The 20,401-nt window shown below is 40.2% G+C and overlaps 2 protein-coding genes and 1 long non-coding RNA gene across 5 annotated transcripts; 2 read left to right on the forward strand and 1 right to left on the reverse strand.

Moving 5' to 3' along the window:
* Positions 1-4,954: 4,954 nt before the first annotated feature.
* LOC130700248 (uncharacterized) lies at positions 4,955-10,360 on the forward strand. The gene is made up of 4 exons (XM_057522284.2): positions 4,955-5,395; positions 6,990-8,088; positions 8,864-9,018; positions 9,469-10,360. The coding sequence occupies exons 1-4, from the start codon at positions 4,955-4,957 to the stop codon at positions 9,727-9,729; spliced, it is 1,956 nt and encodes a 651-aa protein (XP_057378267.1). The 3' UTR covers positions 9,730-10,360.
* LOC130700245 (endoribonuclease Dicer-like) lies at positions 9,854-18,135 on the reverse strand. The gene is made up of 19 exons (XM_057522279.2): positions 18,045-18,135; positions 17,351-17,436; positions 17,080-17,275; positions 16,944-17,013; positions 16,694-16,875; positions 16,479-16,626; positions 16,161-16,402; positions 15,950-16,076; positions 15,756-15,890; positions 15,623-15,698; positions 15,380-15,556; positions 15,240-15,324; positions 14,729-14,972; positions 13,352-14,512; positions 11,901-13,285; positions 11,604-11,824; positions 11,358-11,532; positions 11,211-11,286; positions 9,854-11,148 (listed from the first exon to the last, which is right to left on the reverse strand). The coding sequence occupies exons 1-19, from the start codon at positions 18,052-18,054 to the stop codon at positions 10,998-11,000; spliced, it is 4,947 nt and encodes a 1,648-aa protein (XP_057378262.1). The 5' UTR covers positions 18,055-18,135; the 3' UTR covers positions 9,854-10,997.
* A 387-nt stretch (positions 18,136-18,522) lies between these two features.
* Positions 18,523-19,405, forward strand: LOC130700263 (uncharacterized). 3 transcript variants are annotated; one of them, XR_009421520.1, is made up of 4 exons: positions 18,523-18,607; positions 18,725-18,890; positions 19,106-19,217; positions 19,279-19,405. It is a non-coding gene; the product is annotated as an uncharacterized LOC130700263 (long non-coding RNA). The 3 variants fall into 3 exon arrangements; XR_009003719.2 differs by having other exon boundaries at positions 18,524-18,635; XR_009421521.1 differs by having other exon boundaries at positions 18,538-18,630.
* The last annotated feature ends 996 nt before the right edge of the window (positions 19,406-20,401 follow it).

Raw genomic sequence — 20,401 nt, forward strand, 5'->3', positions numbered from 1 at the left:
GCAAGATTTCGCACGTGAACGAAATGCCAGTAGCTTGCCAATGGAACCTTTTACGACACATTTAGGAATTGGTTAGGCTCAAAACTAATGTCTCCGACTATAATAGTGCAGTGTAATGGCCAACGGTTAAGCAGCAGAATTCATTACAAATGTTTTGCGATACGTTTAAAAGTTACTTTGAAAATATGAGTAACAACATAGGAATTCAAAATATTTGTCCAAAAATGTTCGTTCTCTTGCAGGAAAACCAATGATTCATTCACGCGGAAAAATCAACAATTTTATGCGCAGCAATAAAAAATTTCCGCAAACGATAAAGCTACACAAAAGAATTAATTGTCTTTCTCTGTATATAAAAAAAAACAATAAATTTCTTCCTGAAAAATAGCGTCATCTAATGTGATCGTTTTCTGGACCTAGATGTAGGTTTCATGAATATCGAACTGTTATTTAGTAGTTCATTTCAGAATACGTGCATAAATAGTGGTATAATCATTTCTCATGAGTCACACGCATCATGTTAGCTTTTGTTGTTGAATTAACTCACCATATCAAAACGATATCATATGTCACACTTACAAGAAACCCTAGTTAGTGTCGTAAGATTCTTTTGCTTAAGTGCGATAACGCAGTAGCCTAACTGAATCCAACCATTTTTCTGGCCAGAATTGGCTTTCAACAATCCTAATAGGACGCTAATATCATGCAGTGAAAGTGGCAAACATTGCATGCATTAAAATGATAACATATATTTTTTCCATTTCGCGTTACGAAATTTTGGCAGAAACACAGTGACACGTGAATGATTACTTGGCACCGCGAATGACAGTGGTTAATCCGAGAAATCTTTTAAGCTTTGAGTAGTGAAGGTTGTTCTTTGGTTTTACACCATTGTTTTTACAGCATATTTTCAAGTCATTCCATTTCTTTCATTCCAGCTCGATATACTGCTTCGCGTGGAGAGTCCTCGTCGAAAAAAAACGAATAATTGTTTACCAATATTTCGGTGGGCATAGCTGGGCAAAGTCCGCTATTCTGGGGTTATACATAGCTCATTATCTAACACGCAACTACACTATATTTTTGTTATCTAAAATTTTCTGATCAAATGCCAAGGCTTACCGACTGTTGCTGTTGGAGAACGGCGCCAAAAGTCTGTCAATGTCTTTTCTGGTTTAAAATAGGAATTTTGCCATGTAATCAGTAATGGTCCGATAGCGAAAGGCTTTATCAACAACTGCTACACGACTTTGGCGTAAAATTGCAACTTCTTCCCTAATCTGAAACGATGCCAGCATTTCACGTAAATGCCCAAATATGACGTCAAAACACATAACAGGCTGTACACAAACGCCAAGATTTTCATTTGACGCGCGTTGGCGCAAAATTAATTAGCTTGATTAGCAACTTTGACGTATATCTTCGGCGCTAATTGGCGTTTGATTTGTTGACGTGCCTTTGCTGAAGACTTTGTCGTCTTTGGACATGTTTTGATTACGATAACCTAGAGAACGACTGGTAAACTTTTACCTTTCGCATTAGTTTTCCTTCAGTTCATTACAAATAAAATATTTTACAACTAGAAAAGACAACCCGCTTGTCGTTTGTTTCGCACACGTTTGGAAATCCAGTAATGTCTCTCCAGTTTCTCCCAGATAGCACTTAAGATATATGCTTAAGCATTTTTTTTTCAGTAACGGAATAGCTCAAAGTGGGATATCAGGAGCGATTGACGAGGTCAAGTGGGATCCTTCAAACATGCGTTGAAAATTCAGTTTTTGAAGAGAAACGATTTTTAGGCCTTTAATTTTACGACATTGTGAAAGAAACTCACGTTTCGGAGTTAAAAACATGAACGCCGTTGCTTCGGCTGGTACAATAAGCTGCTGAAAAATGGCCACTCACTGGTTTGTATAGACCTCCTCGGATCTAACGTTCACGCAGACGACTTGAAACTTATAGCGTGGCGACGGTTGTCGACTCCCCTCGGTTATGGCGCCGCTTCTGCTCACGCTCGGATTCCTCTCCAACCACCTTGGTATCCACAGGGCAGTATGTTACGGAGACTCAAGTTTATATAAAAATATAAATATACATATATTTTTTCTTTTTACCCAATCACCATATATGGATCTCCTAATATTAAATAAACAGAAATGTGTGCTTCTAAAATCCACCGTGGATTGCAATACGCAAAAGCTTATTCATGATTCTCAATGCTGATGGCGCCTCTGTGTCCACCCGAAGGTTTTGATGCCCGATAACTTAAGAGAAGGAAGCATTGTCGGTGTATTTTTCTTCTTTCTTTTCTTTTGCACTCTTTTCCTTCTTTCTTTCAAGAGGATGTTTTTCTTTCTCTTCTTTTTTTTTTTTTTTCAAATTCAGAGTCGTGACGACCAGACCGGCGCCTTTGCTATTCATTACATCGCGTCACCGCCATCGCTTTCACTCAACTCAGCATTTATTCGCCCTTCGTCAGTTGGAATGTTAAATATTAACACTAGTTTACGGCGAGTAAAAATTAATAATGAATTTCTGTAATCCTATGGAGTTCCTTAAAATGATGCAGGATAATGCTAACCTACTCTTATTATACAACCGAAAGGTATAGTTTCCGACTGAATTCAACTAGCTCGAAAGCACGAACACTCTGAAACGGCAAAGCGAATATGTAATGCTAGGAAAACGTGAAGGGATTTATTAGCTCCGTGATACCCGAATGCGGAAGGCGGTTAGTTAAATTCGCAGTAGCAACAACAACAATCACGGTTGGCAACTTTTCATGCACGTGGGGCAAAAGATACGTACTATTTTTAACTGGCGGGTGTTTCCCCTCAAAATAGCTACGACGGCAGTAGAAAAATCACCATTAGAGTCGGTTTGTAAAATACGAGAGAACCAAGCGATTTTTGGGATGCAAATAGAGTTTGACATTTCATGTTAGCGCGACTGTCCCCTTCACCGCACATAAAGAAAAAAGAAAAAAAAAGTTGAACACCATATAGAAAGCTGCAGTAAATAGTGTAAACAACTCCGTTTTGAGTATCAAAAATTTCGAATACAACAAACGCAGACTTTTGTCCCAAGTTATGGTGTGTCGCGTGTTGCGATCTGTTCGTTTTTGGTGAACTATTCGAAATCCGTTGAAACGCATGTAACGTTCTACGTTGTGGGCTATACTCCGGTCCGAGGCGTACGAGGTGCCAAAATCTGCATCGACATTCCGCACGCGATGTACGAAATTGGCAACAGTTGCCAGCCGAAACAAGTTGTCAAATTATCTGTTTACGCGCACTCCCGCCTTTTCTCTCCTTTTTCTTGTTTGATGTTTCAAATGTTTGCCGTGTTGTTTTACGACTGGACCATTAACTAACACAGGAAATCATTCTATACTAGCGCAATGTTGGAATTAAGCTTTGACCGCGACTTTCACGATTTACATTCCAGAATTATTATCATCCGCAATTCCGGCTGTTCATCACATGTGATGGGACAAAAAAAGAGCTCGCGTAGACGACGGGGAAGAAGATTGATGCTCAGGCCGAACTCGTGACTTGAAATGCTTTTTATGTTATGTGGATAGTCAGTCATTGTATGTGGCCAGTTGAGAGAAAAATCTATCTTCTTTTTTAAGCCGACTGCTTACCTTTTGATGAGATACTGGCGCCGGTCGGACGCAGCAGCAGTCGTCATAAGCCAAAGTATGAACACATCAATTTTGCGGAACTCAAGTTCGCTTTAGAAACCAAAAAATAAGACAAGAAGAACAAAAAGTACGTTCGCAGTGTGCCCTTTTTTCATATCCAAGGAGAAACTCAAATATGGTACACCCAAAAAATTAATATGTGAATAGAAACTCGAGAATACGTCCGTTTCCAAAACACGCTAACCTGGAAAGCGATGCCCAACTTTCTTGGAACGATATCGGTATTTGGAAATTTTCTCAGTAAACGCATTGTGGAGGGAATAAATCGAAAGGCGCATACCATTGGTCATTGTTCGATCGACATTCTCCATTATGTTGGAATATATCCTGAAAAGTAAAGCATAAAATTCAAAACCAATAGCTACATAATATCCAACACTTTTTTCCCCTCATTTTTTTCTATTCTTTTTTATGAGGCAACGATTTATGTTCGTTTTGAAGTCGGGAATAAAAAAGGCCTTGACGTAAGTGTAAAGGAAAGGAAGCTGCGCCACTGACAACAAGCTGCCAGACAAAGCTTGCCAATGCAGGATGCTGACCAAGCTGGCTCCAGAAGAGAAAGTGAAGGACTACTGACAGCGTTGCCGTTTTAACCATCTAGTTCTCTGGTACCGTCCAACGTCCTTCTCAGAAATCGCTCGGAGAGCAAACGCTACGAATGTCTTAATAAACTGTCCACCGACTCTGTCCTAAACAGCCAGTCAACGTCCAGATCTGCGAGTCGGTAGGTCGTCCTCCAGTGGGTCTGATCAATGGTGTTGTTGAAATTCCGAAACAAGAGTTTTCCTTCCCAATCCGTGGTGTTTGCGCTTCAGCAAAAAGAATTGATTCAATCGAATCACAGCTGTGTAGTTTATCTTACCAAAAAGAATTATTCTGACAATCAATCGCCTTTTTCTTTACGCGCGGCCTTCAAAAACATGACTGTCGGTATTTCTATGCAAAAAGAACGAGAATTATTTAGTCGTGCAAGTCGCCGCCCTTTCGATCGAGCTGCAATCAATTAATTTTTTTTTCGGACCGAGGCTCCATCCTTTTTCATCTAGAAGCCTCTCCAAAACAATTCGGGGAACCCGGATCCCGATATCAAACGAACACTGCCCCCATCTGACGAACTCTTGAGCACAAAAGAAGGAGATTAACTGTGTTCTTCAAAAGTGTCATCATTTCCTATACGATACCGTGCTTCACTTGGTAGCGAGTATTGAAATCATCGCTATCTTCCAGTAGCCATAGCATCCTGCAATAATGACCAGCAAAGCGGCACTATTGAGGAGCGACCACTTCACGGAGCAGGCGGCCGACTCTCCAATGACAATGCAGAAAGCTAAAGAGGAAATTAGACAAGTCGGCCGATCGTTGACGTTTAAGGTCCGCCGTCCTTCCAATCGACTTGACGTGACACTGAAACGCAAGAAGGAACGATGCCAGATATTACCGCACTACATCTCTTGGCCGCTCTTGTTGGCCATCAGCACGGCATGCGTCGCTCTCGTGACTTTCCATTTGTGGTTCACGTGGCATCTGCAGCGCAAGGTGGAAGTCCTGCAATCGCGCGTAGAATCTCTTTCGAACGTCGAGTTTGAAGAGTTACGTGTTCAACTCCGTAATCTCTACGACCTTTACGACGGAAGCACTGAAATGAAAAACGGCCATTTAGGACAGCTGGCGTTTGTTGAAAGAAACCAGGTAAGCTGTGCCCACACGCATATTTGCACGTTTCCATTTGGATTCAATCAGTTTCTCGTTCCGTGTTCAAGAATGCGAGTCAAAACTTAATTAATGATTCGATGTCAACTGTTAGACAATGGGCGGACGTGTGATTGGTTGATTCGTACTTTTCATGGCGGTTGGAAACAGATCTCGATGTTGCGCTACACGTATCGATCGTGTCACGTGGACGCTGAACGTTTAAATGAGATGTATCGATGAATCTTAGATAGGGAGATTTATTGCTTAACAGGTTTTTCCTGTGCAGTTATTAATTAAACTGCCACTTGTGATGTAGTCAACCTTGTAGCGCGTGTGACAACGCTTTTTTTTTTGGTCGTGAACCCATTTCGCTGCGTGTAACACTGAATTCCCCGTGCATCCTATTTTCATTTAAGGTTTCTTTATCCAAAAATTGTGACCTACTCTGGCCGGGCAGGCGGATTTTCTTGGTCCTATCTCTTTCGAGCATGCTTGCGTCACGCATAGTAAAGAAAAAAAAAATATTTATATATAAATATAAACATGCCCTCACTCCTCCCTCCCCTCTCCCCCCACCCACATTTAACTGTCGCCAGCCACACCAAATACGGAGGCTTCCAAGACATGTTTTCGACACACCCAAACCATATGCAATTATTCACGTAGTTTATTAAATAGAATAGCAAAGTTCTTTTTTTTTTGTTTGTGATAACGATGACCGTTTCGTTATGGTAACGGCCCGGGACTCTCTTTCTCTCTCTCTCTCTCTCTCTCTCTCGCACTCTTGGGAAAAATCCAAGTATCTTCTCGCCAAATGGTTCTATGCCAATTGATTACATTTTCCTGAGTGCAAAAGCGGCGGTGCTTTTGAAATAGAGATTCGAGAAATAGTTGGACTGGTGATAAATCAAAACTTTATAATGAAAATCCATGCGAGGAAAAAAAGATAGAAAGCGCACGACTAGACGCGAACAATAAGAAAACGGTTTGAATTTTACATGATTACATGGAAATGGCAGCATACTGGGACACATTTGCATTCAATTTTACATATAGGCCTGAATAAGAACCGAAGCAGTTCAAGGTTTACGTGAAAAAAAGTGACTCTCGTATATACCAAACACAACAAGCGAGTCTCTCTTGACTATGGCTTAATGAACTGTAAAGAGAAAGTTGAATCATAGCAGACAATAGAGCTGATGAAAATCACTTTTTTTTTCGTTTTAAGCTTGTCATAAAGTGTGTGAAATATCATGACATGCCATTTTAGGTTTAAAGCTGGAACTGATGCTGATCGAGTTTGCCCCCGAAGCCTTAATAATACTGTTTGCCCTTAACTCATTTGCAACGTAAAAAAAATCTATATCGGCTATTTAGCATAGTCTTTTGGACAAAGAACACTTGTTGTTGTTCAACTTCGTTGTTTTCCCCACCACATTCTTAATCGAACATGTCGTTTTGGGCTACGTAGCCTCGTCACATCATGGGTTACCGTTGATTCTCATCAACCAATTCTCTTTATAAAGAAGCCCGAATAATACGCGCTGGAATTAACATATCATTAATCATCGTATTTTTTTTTTTATCCAAGGAGGCCGACGAACCTGGAGAGATTCTTCTTATGGACCTCGGCGATGTTGATGGAGAGAAGTCAACAACCCTGTTGAATGATCTGGAAGGGAACCCCATCGAGAAAGACATAACAGTTTTCTCATCCATACACACTCCTTTAGCGTTGAGCGAAATGACTCGGCTCGACATGGGCGGTGACAGACAGCTGGCCAAAACGGGAAGAGTTGCCAAACTAGAACACGATGTACAAGCCCATGGCAGACAGAAGCGACAGGCTGATTTGAGTTCGCACACCCAAGACGGCGTACCAATTTTCGATCGAGGATACGGTGCTACTACGCCGAACCGCACCGAAGGGCTTCGCATTTATCAATCACTGTTGGCTAACGGCGGCAAAAACCAGGCGAGATCATCCGATCCTAGCGTGCAGGTGACTGATACGGTGGCCCAACCGCCCCATCGGGGAAACAATTTCTGGCGCAATAGGAAAGAGAAGCCACGTCATCGCCACCGAACGAAACCATCAACGAGATCCCCGTTGGACGATGACATTGAGTTAAGCTCCATCCCGGAATTTGATGCGGCCAACGGCCAAGATCTAAGATCGCCCGAGACAACGTCATCGCCATCCAAGAGTAGCGTCGCACCGAATGTTGAATTCCGCCACAGCAGGGTCAAAACGTCTTCAGACGGTGCGGGTCGTGACAGCGTCCCGCTGTCTGTTGATCAGAACGTATGGGCCACATCACGTAGCAATGGAATTTTCGTTATAGGCAATGCGCCTTATGCTGGTTCAGAAGACAGGATTAGCGCTGCCACGGCTCCTGCTATTTTAACAAAGACGGTTACAGCATCAGTTGGACCTTCGGCGTCCAGTCAATCTAGACTGCAGCCGAATGTTTACAAGGTAAATCAACCAGCTGTCAACTCGCGGGCCTCCGCGCAAGGCAATAACGAAAACGGAGAGTTGGGTTCACGTGATCCGCTTCCGTCTCCTCCGTCCAGTGGCAAAAAGAGGGTCAACAAAAAGCAGCTCCGTGATCTCAGCCATACGGCCACCGCTGTTCATCTTGTGGCCGATACGAGAAACTCGTCTTCAGCGAATTTTGAGAATCAAGGTGAGAGCATATGATGTCATAAATGCGGTACCAACATAACGTTCACTGTTCATCGTTATTTTACGTATATTGCTAGTCTTTGAAATCAGATAGTTCGCAGTTCTTTCCTTCGTGCGATAAGATCGTTATTTATTTCTCTATTGAAGTATTTTTGAAAGAAATGCACCTGCCCAGGTAAAACTGAAGAGGGCGAAATTATCCAGGCAAAATATATATATATATATTTCTGTACGTTATCGTTGTGAGTAACGATGTTTCTTCGAGGAATTTTATTAAGGAACTATCTTCTCGACCTTGAGTTTGGCCAAATTTATGCGCAAATCTGATATGACCTTGCCATTCCCGAACAGTTTCACGGATGAAAAAAGGAGTGGATGCATCGTCTGTTTTTATTAGTCTTTTATATCGTCACGTTTCTCCACCAGTGAATTTATACATAACTGTTTATTTATTTGATATTCTGCACAAATCCGAGTTTTTGGAAAGCTTAAATTCCTTTCTTTTTTCCAACCGGTTAATGTATTATACAGGATACAAGTCAAGTCCTATCCGCACTACACGTTTTATGCATATACGTGAGACATAAAGAGCTCTAAAGGTCGATCGGCAAGGACATCTTTACAGTTATCTTTTATCTTTTTTTTTCTTTCGAAAGTGCCATTTCAAAGCTTTTTATGGGTGAATACAGCACCGCACGATTGTAATCTGCAATATTTATAGCCAATTGCAATTTATGTATTTACGTCGTTGTTTTCATACAATGTAATTTTGTTAGTGGAAATAGCTTCCAGGAATGAACTCGGACTTCATACATCGTGGAAAATAGCTCAAAGCAACTGGGATTCCCCACTTAAAACAACTCCATTAGTTAAAATTGACGGCGCCATACTAACCGTCAAACAGAGCGGATTGTACTTCATCTACGCACAGGTAAAAGCACCCCGTTTCATTCAATAACAATGTCAACGCGAGATATATTATATGACCCTTTTCTTCTATTTTTATTCCTTTGCCTTTTCGTGTCGTTTCATTTGCGTTCCTCAGTAGGTCAGGCATTTTTAACTTGATATTTGTTTTGGCGTACCTACTAGCAGTAAATTTCCTCCTGAAATTCATTAAGGAGAAATAATTAAACATCATTTGCTGCATTTTGGAACCATTGGCTAGAAAGGAATAAAAGGGAGATGTACGCTCTATTTCGGGATCGGGAGTGAGTGTACATTGACATATCTAGAGCACGGTGAACTCAGCTACGTGAAAATAAAAATTTCTAAACAGGTGGGGGGGAGGATAAAGCAATTGAATAAAAATTCAGCTTGTTTGTAGTTAAAGGTATATGATTTCAATAATTAAAAGCCTGTGTTTGAATGATTCAAATAGGTCCATTATCTCGACGAGCATTCCACGAACGCTTACGAAGTCTTCGTCAACACGGAGCCTTTTCTTCGCTGCATTACTTCGTCCTTCTCAGAATCATCATTTCCTAAAGCTAATACGTGTTACACGGCAGCTGCAACGCAGTTACGAGAAGGCGACAAGCTGTTTATTCGCGATATTGAGCCGCTTCGCTATTCAGTCTTACAGCCAAGTAAAACTTTCTTTGGACTCATTCGAATGGCTCCAATTGCCGATTTTTCGTAAACAGAAGAAACATTTTTAAGCAAAAAAAAAAAAAAACCGTGCGTATTCCCACGTTTCAAAACTATAAAAAAAAAGAAAGAATTCGTCGTCGTTTCATTATTTTCAAAACACGGCGAAGAAGGGATTTATTTTTATTATTTTTTTTGTTCCCTTTATTTATTCATTTTCCCAACATTTTAACTGGTAATCCACATTTATTGTTAGACTTCGCATAGATGAAGATAACATTTAAAACACGCGGGTGGTCCTTTATCATTTTGGTCTTCCTATAGAAAAACAGAGTACTGCAGCTGCTTCAATGCAACCACGTTTTACAGTAATCTTGAGCATTTCAGAGAAAAAAGAGAACAATTAAAGAGGCATTTGGAAATGTTGACAATGCACCCATATGTTATTAAAGGTATATTCTAGGATGATTTATTATTAATAGTGCCGGATCAAACAATTTGATCACGATCGAGTAGTTTAGCAAGCGGCGAATTCGGTATCACGATGCACAATGTTTTTGCTTCTGGTTACCACCGTTGCACTTCAATTCCTACCTTTTTTTTTGTTTTTCATCAATTTTCACACCTGTATATTTTGACTTTATGCCTTTATATTACTTCCTGTAATACAACTTCTTGATTTACTTTGTTCGTAATGATTGGTTTGTGATGCACCACGCAAGACTTGCATCAAACTGTTGCCAATAACATTCAACAACATGGTGATACCATCAGAAGGCAATCGTTCTCAGGTTTGTATTTTACCAAAGAGTGCTATTTTCAGTTCCCCAACCGTAAACTTAATTAGGTTTCTGACCAACCCCGACTGACGTCAGAATGCTTACCTGTCAACACCTACAACGAATAGAATTCGCATTAAAAGTTTTTGGCAGGGTCATAGGGTACGTCTCGCTGTTCAGCCATCACACGTCAGCCAGACAAGTCAGAGATCACCTCGTATTTGAATAGGCGACCGAGCGTGCAGTTATGCAGAGTAACAGTTAAATTTATTGGACTTTTTAACGCGCAAGCCTGAGAAACATTATTTTTATTATGATCGTAACCGGTAGGGATTTTTTAATAAAGTTCACATGCTAGTATTTTTTTTTATTGCATGAAAATTCAACATAGCATATTTAAGTTTAGTATAAAAAAAGAAAATAATTAAAATAAGCAACTCGTATAAAAATCAGGAGCAAAGTTAAAATACTATCAAGCATACATAAGAATCATCCTCTTGAGCTTTGTTTAGGCAAACAAAAATAAAGCCATAGAAAAAGACTACCCTGTTTGGTTGTTAAGTACGCTAAGCGCATATTTCGCTGCAGCGCTTTTAGCTGTTTTCGAGTTGCCGCCAGCACCCTTAAAAAGACGTGTACCTTCGATCTCGATTGCCACGCATATTCTGCCATCAGGAAGACATTCGGATTTTCTATTTTGAAACATTCAAAAGTCACCAATCGCTTCAAATTCACATAGAACGAATTGAGTTACCTGATTTTCAAACCATTAGGATGGCGTTCATAGAGTTTGCGTAAGGCAGACACCGGGATTGATTCATTGAAGTTTTCTTAAAATAGCATAAAATCAGTAAACAAAATATATAGGTATATTTTTTTAAGCATTGAAAGGTATCCTTACCCAATGCGTCGTGTAGAAAAGGTAGATATGACTGCCACACCGCATCAAGCGACATGCCTGAATCTAGAAATATAGCTCCGGCTACTGATTCGAAGATATCACCTAATACTTTAGGGACGTCAACATTGCTAGCCAGTTGCTCATTTGGGTCACTGGTTTCTTCAAGAACAAAATACTAACCAAGCCAATTGAATTACTACAAACGTATGGCAACTCAATCAGAGCCGTGCGAAATGTTTTACTCACGTTGTGCATAAATAGATGTCCGTTCTCTTCTTGGGCTCGAATAAAACGATCTAAAATTGCATTCAAACTTAACGAAAGGTGTTTGAGGTACAGGTGAAAACGATTCTTGACTGCTATTATAGCAAACGTTTCGTTGTTCACGACAGCTGAACGAAGGTCAGTCAAAATGGCTGGGCTGTATTGGCAAGGATTGTCGAAATAAAACCGCGTTACCAGGTAATCTGCGGAGTGGTTATTAAGGTACACTTTGGTAGGTAAAAGACAACACAGAAATTATGGTTTTAAGAAAGCCATTACCTAGCACTGCATCTCCGAGGAATTCCAGCCTTTGGTAGCAATTCGTAATGCGGTTGGGAAGGTAGGATGCGTGAGTCAAGGCTTCTACCAATAGAGCTTTGTTTTTGAACGTGTAACGAAGGCGCTTTTCGAAAGACTCTAAACCGGTGTAGAGGTGCATCAACGCGTGTTCTTGTTCTTCGTTTTGAGTTTCATCTAAGGTAGATGATGGAAGACAAGTAGAAAGCACGGGGAATCCATTGTTTGGATTAAAAGCCATAATATCGGTGTTCGGGACAGTCTTCAACCCCATCCAATTCATGAGCTTGATGGCACCCTTGATGCCAGTAGTGAGCAAATAAACACCAATTAAAGCTTCCATGCTATCTGCTACGTTCTTCTTCTGCACAAATTGTTGGACATGTAAATTTGGTTCGTGATCAGCAACGGGTGGTTTGAAACCAGGCGGACGAAAATTCAACATGAGGTCAAACCTTTGAGCTGCGGTAAATTCTCCGATGCCTTTTTTCTGGCCCAAATGAAACAGATGTTTGTTGCTAATTTGACGCATCCGCATCAGAGTGAGCCGGCCTTCGTCACATCTACTATTGCTCGCCTCTCCGTACACATAAATGGATATGATCAGTTTTAGAATTGAGTCGCCGATTGTTTCCAAGCGCTCCATATCGTACCCATCATGCGCCTTAGCAAGGGTAAGTGCCTCTAACACTATGCCCGGTGAAGGCCCGAAAACTGACAGCGTGCTGGGATTGCCAACATCAAATTTCAAATCAACCATTTCCGGTATACAATTCGGTTGGCTTTCCAATGGATCCTCAGAAGCCAGATCAGCCCATTTCCTTTTTTGGTCTTCAATCGAACAAGGGAATTCTAGGAATGTAGGGAATTCGTCTAGTGCTGGCATCTTGTCGAGGAGTTGGGAACTTGAAGCGTCCGTTTTCTCTTCCGCAATCGATGACGACGGGCTAGTTTGGTCGGCGGCAGAATCCGTTGGCAAGAGATCCTTCTCGGTGTCGTCATATTCAAGATGCCAAATCATATTTACCCCGAGATCTAGCGAATCCACGGATGCCGACGTTTTCAATGAGTTTGTTAAAGGCATTGGATGCGAAACGGACTGGCTTTCCAAACGAGATTTGGGCGGATGAAGTTTCAACGGACACCAGACCGAGGAAACGTTGACTGAGCCGGGTAAGAAATCTATTCCCAAGTTGGCTTCTTTAAAAATTAAGACGCGAAGTTCTTCGGCCACCAGCATCCCATTAAGGCGATGGAGAACGGATGGGATCCATACCACCTGTTTCCAAACAGGTCCGGGCAGCGGATGAATATTGCAAAGTTCAGGCACAAGATGCATCGGAATTTCTTTCTTCGTCGAAGCCAATCTGTGTTTGAACAAAATATATCATTTCTTATATTAAAAAGAACTTAAAAAATCATGTTTTATTTACCTCGGGACAAGGAAATTCTTTCCCGTTATCTCACGGCTAACTTGCACGAGCTGCTGATTTTCATTAGTCAACCTCAGATTGTACTTTTTGAAAAAATAAGATGCGTAAGTTTCATTCTCTTTATCTGGGAACGCAGAGAGTGGTGTCAAGTCTGAAACACCATCGACGTAGAAGGTGTTCAATGTCCCCAGCGGCTTATAGGACGGGACGATAACTGCGTCGACATACTCGTTGGGCTCGAATGAAAACTTATTACCCATGAAAAGTGGCAGTTTTTCCCACTCAACGGTTGGGGCATTGATCATTTTTTCGATGAGAACAAAGTCCAGTTTTTCGTTTTCACTTTGCACAGGAACAATGAGGTACTGCAAATCAGAGGCCTGTAGGTCGAAATCTAGTTGGCGCTTCCACAAGAAAATCACGTCTTGGAAGATAAACTGATGAAATTTTTCGAGCTTTTCTAGCTGACTATCGTCGAGGATGACCGAATCTACTCCGCACAGATTGACTTGGAATTCCCCGGATCGCGTTACCAAAGGAAACGGGCAAATTGCAGGTATGACTTGTGACGTCAAAATGGCTAACTTTGTGTCCACGGCGAATGGGAAAAATAGTTTGTTCAGATCAAGGCATGGCTTCATCAGCATGAAATCTATCAAATAAACAAAGTTGGGTTGTCCAGGAATAGGTCGGCAATTCGAAAAACAAGCAGGAAAGCGACGGTTGCAAATCGTGACGTTTTCGTGGCCCTGTTGAGGGACATTGGCATTATCTTCAACTGGTAACTCTTCATCTTCTTCTTCGGGAATCAGTCGTGGAATAGGAAAGAGATGAACGTCATCCAGCTCTTTCAGTTCGTGAAGCATAATGCATGCTTTTAAAGCAACTGCTCTTTTGGCCAGACGTTTAGTTGGCATCACATCTCCAATTATCTCTTCTCTCAAGGGTGAGTTTAGCGGAAGAATTAGACGACACTGGAACAAATCGCCAATCGAAACTGCCTCCGTCGGCGAAGATCCACGATTACCCTTAGGTAATTTTTTCAGAATTTCTTTGATATTTTTTACGTGAGCGGGGTCGGCTTCGTTTTCATCAACTTTAGTGGTTGTCACTTTGGGGGCCAAAAGGACATCTGGATCTGACGAGAGTTGGCCACAATACCTAATCAAACAAAGACCGAAATATTTTAGAAATTATATAATGCAAAGAAAACTGCGATCGTCAACTCGCTTTCTTTCCGTCTCTCCTGGCTTTGGAACGTTTTGAAGTACACACATAGCTTAGCAAATGCATTTTAACCAGAGTTTTTTTTTACGTCGCGGTTAACACAGGAATTGCACAGTTAATGACGTTCCACCCCTGCTATAAGGACTATACCTGTTGACAAGCGATATACTACTCGGCAAAGTAATTCGGGGTCCATCTTCACCGTAGGGAACGTAGGGTGGAATGATTTGGTAAAACAGGTTGTCTATAAGACTATCTCGATCATCTTCAACATTCCCGATAGCCAATAGCTGCTGTTCAATGCTGTGGAACTGTGCCAAATCCTCCAGGCAGCTATCCGTTTCACTAGGGCTCACCAACAAACAATAAAAGGCTTTCCTGCTTCTTGCCCGGCCTGAATGCATTTAAATTCTTCAATTCGCATATGAGACAGTAATTTTAAATTTGCTATTTTCTGTGTTAAAGTTGGTAAAACAAACGGCTTGCCTACTGGAACCATGTATCGGCATAAAAGTTTGCTAGTGTATGAAATTCGAATGATTTATGGCGCCAATAACTTAGTTGTTTTTTTAACTCTTTGCCGAAGTTTCTTTTTTTTTTTTCTGCCTGCTTTTGTTTGGTTTCCTTTACAAAAAGATAGATATTTACGGGCTCGACTTACCTTTAGTCTGAACGTAATCGCAGTAGGTCTTAATGCGATCGAATCTTATAATTAAGTTGCAGGCAGGAATGTCGACACCTTCTTCCTACAACCAACGGTAACAAAGCTTTATGAAAAATAAATAAATAAAAATTGATTACCAGCACAGAGGTTGCCACTATCAGATTACAACGACCTTCGCGAAAATTTGTCATAATCTCGTTTTGTTTCATGTTGAGAATTTTAGTTTCTTTCAGCGACGGATTTCGACCTGATGCCTGACCCATAATGAATAATGGCTTCATAAATTTCAAGGTCTCGTCGTGTTTGGCAATATCCTAGTCCAAACAAGGAGGTCGCGAATTTAGACACTGAACACAAATATCTTGAAAAAAATAAGAGACCTTCAAGAAGTGGTAAAGTACATTGGCCATGCACCTTCGTTCGACAAAAACTATGGCACACATCTTCAGATTTCCTCTAGAAAAGTGAAAAATTTACTTTCGCTTCCATTAGTATTATTAAATATAAAGGCACCTTTGATGTTTGTCGGGGCTCTTTTCGGAATTAAATTTTCGGATAATATCCAAAAGGCGAATGACTTTGGGTTGCGTAAATAGTAATAGGCGGTCTTTTGGCGAGAATTTGGCGAAATACGCAGTACAGATTTCCCTGTGTATTCAACATGGATTAAAAATAGTTTCTTTCACCATATTCCACACAGTAGCTACTTAATTTCCTGGCAAAGCGCAGTAACCTTGTTCAAATCCGTCAAAAACTGCGGAACTTTGACACGACTCTTAGCTCGTTGTAAGATGTGAATATATAAATGTGCGCAATGATAGGCACCATATGGTCCTAAAATAAATAAAGAATAATTATTGATCAATTCGGTTCAACAAGTAAAATCACGGAAAGAATTCAATAGTGCGCTTTACCAACCTAGGGCTCTCAGGAGATAATCTATGTCTTTAAGTGTATCCAACAATATATCGATCTTGTCTGGATGTTTTGCGACATCAGATTCATCTTTGGAAATGAATTCACCATATGAGTTTCGGAATTCTTTCACAAGTTTAAACACCATATCAAGGATGATAGCGCTCAATGTTAGCGAATCTGGATTCTGTTTGCTTTGTTCGTCATCGTATTGAAAGACGATTTCGCAAGGCTTCGTGGAAGACCTGGTTCATTAGAGATGAGACGCCACATATTAAATTATCACTGGATTTGCGTACATTATTTTTTAATTAAAGTTACCGATAGACCGTTTCTACACTCGATGGAATTTTGACGATGCACCCCATTGATTCAGAGAGCTGACGAATAACGTCAGGCACCTTTTGAGGTTTGCATCGCATCCTAAAAAGCGCTGCTGTCAAACCAAGAATTTTGGGTCGGCGCGAACCTGTAAGCAAAAAACGAAAGGATCCCTTTTGCTTTAAAAAAACAAACTAAAAATTGTTTCCATGTACTTTCACAGCTTCTTAGTTTCGAAAGGACTTGTTTCATGGGCGCATCTTTCACAGCAGCGTGGCACTCGTCGAATACCAATAAGTTAAGTTGGTATGCTGAAAAGAAAGCATGGTTCAAAATATCCACAAAAATTTGAGCCGTCATGACTAGGACGTGATTCTCCTCGAATTCTGTTTTCCACCTGAACAATTAGCGATAATTGTTGAACATTTAGGCTATATCCACTACGTCTCTAAAAATAGAAATGACCTGTCTTTTCCCCAAATGTCGACACCCATACTTCCATAGAATTCTTTCACTTTCAAATACGTGTGACGGCCTAATAATATACAAACGAACAATAAAGTATGTTGAAATGAAAAGATGCAAAGTAGCATAGGCGTACGCAAGTAGGCTGCCTGTTGAATAGCCAACACAATTGTAGGTACAAGAAAAACGGTTCTTTTTCCACCCAAATCCAATGGTTTTGTGACTTCATGGGTTTTCTCCTTAATCAAAAGGGCTGCTATAAATGTTTTCCCGGAACCGGTAGGTAGGTAAACGATTATATTTTCATCTAAGGCTGCTTGAAATAGCTCCACCTGTAAACAAAAAAAAAGAACAAAAATTCTAGACACCTATTTTAGTTTGCCAAACAAACTATTCCAGATTAGTGCCTGATAGTCTCTTGCAGTGAAGTCAGCATCAACAGAGCCTCTACTGGATTCAGTTTCCATTATTGGATTTTTTGCCAGCAATTTTTCTATAATAAAGACCAAATTTGGATGAGTTTATAACATTCATTGGTGGCAACTAGGAAGCATGAATTGATGTAGTGCAAAATTCATTTTATTTATTAAAAAACAATGTGACATATTGGAAACTACTTATTGTCACATATGCTTTGGCAAGAACGCCAATAGCTTAAAGCCAATTTTCATTGTTGTAGTTTGAGAGATGGTGTATCTCTGAAACAAACTTCAAAGAACAGATTAAAGAATAAATTTACCCATTTTAAAAATAACTAATAACTAGCAATGACCAAAGGTATACAGAAAATGAAAGGAGGAAAACACAACCAGTACTTTCCTAGTATTGATATTGGCACGAAATCTTCAGGTCAGAAACACAAATTACATGCATTTTCACTATAAACCTCAATGTTTAGCACAACAGACGAAATCAGTTGTACTACAAGCATTTAAAATTTCAAATGTTATCGGTTGTTATCAGAATATTTCAATAGACTAGATTTGAAATAGGATTGAATGACATAATTTGGTTTCACACCCAATACATCATGCAACACACATCCACAAATTTCCCGTTCAGGTACTTAGGTTTGTGTTTATCTGTTATGCTATTATTTACCGGTTAACATCCCTGGTAATAGCAGAATCCGTTTAATCAATTCATGGTGCTATTCGGGCCATAGGAAGTAAACAACGAGAAACTGGAAGTGTGCTTAAGTCATTTCTAGCGGGAAAGACCAACGCATGACCAACAGTTGGGAAATATTGTCGTCAGCACTCAGCACCATCTAGTTGTAACAATTTGGGATGCTTTTCGACACATGCTGGAAAACCACGGTCTATAAGAAAACATCTGATAATATTGTTATGTCATACTTTTTGTCTTTTGATAGACTATGTGTTAGCAATGACAATTACAATAGGTTATAAGTTTTACTTGTATATTCTCCTTAATCGCGTGCATTAGTCGGCTACACAGAATCAATTACGTAGCTAAATACTTGTAGTCGAAATGTTTTATTTCAAATTTTTAAAATCCCTTTCAGTAGTAGCGAATATAAAAAAATTCCTGAAAAACCGTATAATTATAAGGTAGGTGGGCCAAACGTAGGAGAATATAAAATGGGGATCAGAGGCCATCGACCATAACCGTATCCTTAGTTTCGCCGAAAAACATGGGGAGTATGTATCGGTCGACGACTTGCGTAGGGTAGTAAGATCATACAGTATGTCCCAATTTTAACGGTGACATTGTTTTGCGAATCCCATCATCTTAATCATCACTACGCTGTCTGGTAGCACGTTAATCAATGCTCTTGGTCGATGAACTGCTGAAAGTACCGATACCTTAATAGCTCCTGACTATGTATAAAAGACACTAATTCTCGTAAAGTAAATCAGTAGCTTCACCGGAGGTTGTCAACGAATACAAAGCTTGTCTAGCAATACAAAGTTCAAAATAATGGTAAAAACTATTTAATTTAATTTCTTTTTGAATCTACTTATTTGTGATGTAAATGGAGACACATTGTATTGTTGCGTGTGTCTCTTTTACCGTTAGACTATATATGTAATTTTACTTACCCAGTACATTATGTGCAAAGGGATGCGATAGAAAATTTCAGGCACAACTACGCACTAGTTGTTTAAACTAATAATTTTTCCATTTCACTTCTACAGCATTTACGGGTTGCATTTGGTTTGGTTTTCGTCGTTATGGTGGCTGATGTTGTTGTTGCCCGACCGGAACCACTGCCTATGTATTTGGCTAATCGTGCCATCAAATCAACAGGTAAGCCTTTTAATTTGCATTTGCAACGCAGTTTATAATCTGACTGTTACCATCTCAACAGGATTCGAAGTAAAAAAGACCGACCAAAATGTGCAGAGGACTTCGGCAGAAGTAAGAGATTCAGCGGACACCGTACCAACCATAAAAACTTCAGATAATATCTCCCAAACGAATAAAGACAAAATTTCGCATGTGGAAACTTCAAAAAGCCCGTGTGTCAAAGATCACAGTGGAGACGTACATGCCACGAGCGATTTAGTTTCCAGCTTGCCAGTTGCATCCCAAACCATCGTTGATCCGACGGAACTCAATACTCCGGTTGACTCGCCAGTTGCTTCCAAATCGGACATCGCGGCTGAATCTCAAGCTGTCATTGATCCGACAGAACTCAGTAATCCGGCTGACTTGCCAGTTGCATCCAAATTGGAAGACACTGTTGGATCTCAAATTGGTATCGATCAAACGGAAGTTAATAGTCCGATTGATCATAGCCCAACCATCGGTGATGCTAACCTCGCAAACAGCGAAGCAGCGTCAGTGCTCGAGGGTAGCATCTCTAGCGAAGATAACAAGGACCAAACTGCACTTACAGACAAAAAATTGTTGACGAAAAAAGCTCCAAAGGCCAAGAAATCCAAAAAAATTAACAAGGTGGCATCCCTGAACCGTGTACGTCTGTTGGACAGTTTGATTGATTTGCTTTTTGACTCACTGGCACCAACCGAGGAGAACATTAGACGCAGCAGAAGGTCCCGCGCCTTTGACGAATTTTTCGACTATGTCTTCCCTTCATCACCTTATGAATTTAACTATTTTTAAACTAAGATCGTGGCGTATTTTGTTTGTTCTCTCCGCGCTATAAGAAAAAATAGTTGGAAATTATTTATTTTTGAAAAATGCTGAAATAAGAAATATACAAGTTACGTACTTATTTCGAATATTCTTCGAGAAACAAATCATGAGCTTCAGAGGCAAGCTAATCATGGAAACATTTACGATCCTCATTATTTAAAAAAAAAAACCTGTAAAAGTTGACACTCTCCAAGCCATTATAGCGATGCTAAAATGAGTCTATAACATCATAATGAAAAATCCCACGGAAAAACCCATTCAATGTCAAAAGTAAATGACCAGAGGAAAGTGGACAAATTGCTTTGTTGGATTATTTTGAAATTAAATTTACC

This window comes from Daphnia carinata, chromosome 8 (genome assembly GCF_022539665.2).
Source record: "Daphnia carinata strain CSIRO-1 chromosome 8, CSIRO_AGI_Dcar_HiC_V3, whole genome shotgun sequence".
Classification (NCBI taxonomy): Eukaryota; Metazoa; Arthropoda; class Branchiopoda; order Diplostraca; family Daphniidae; genus Daphnia; species Daphnia carinata.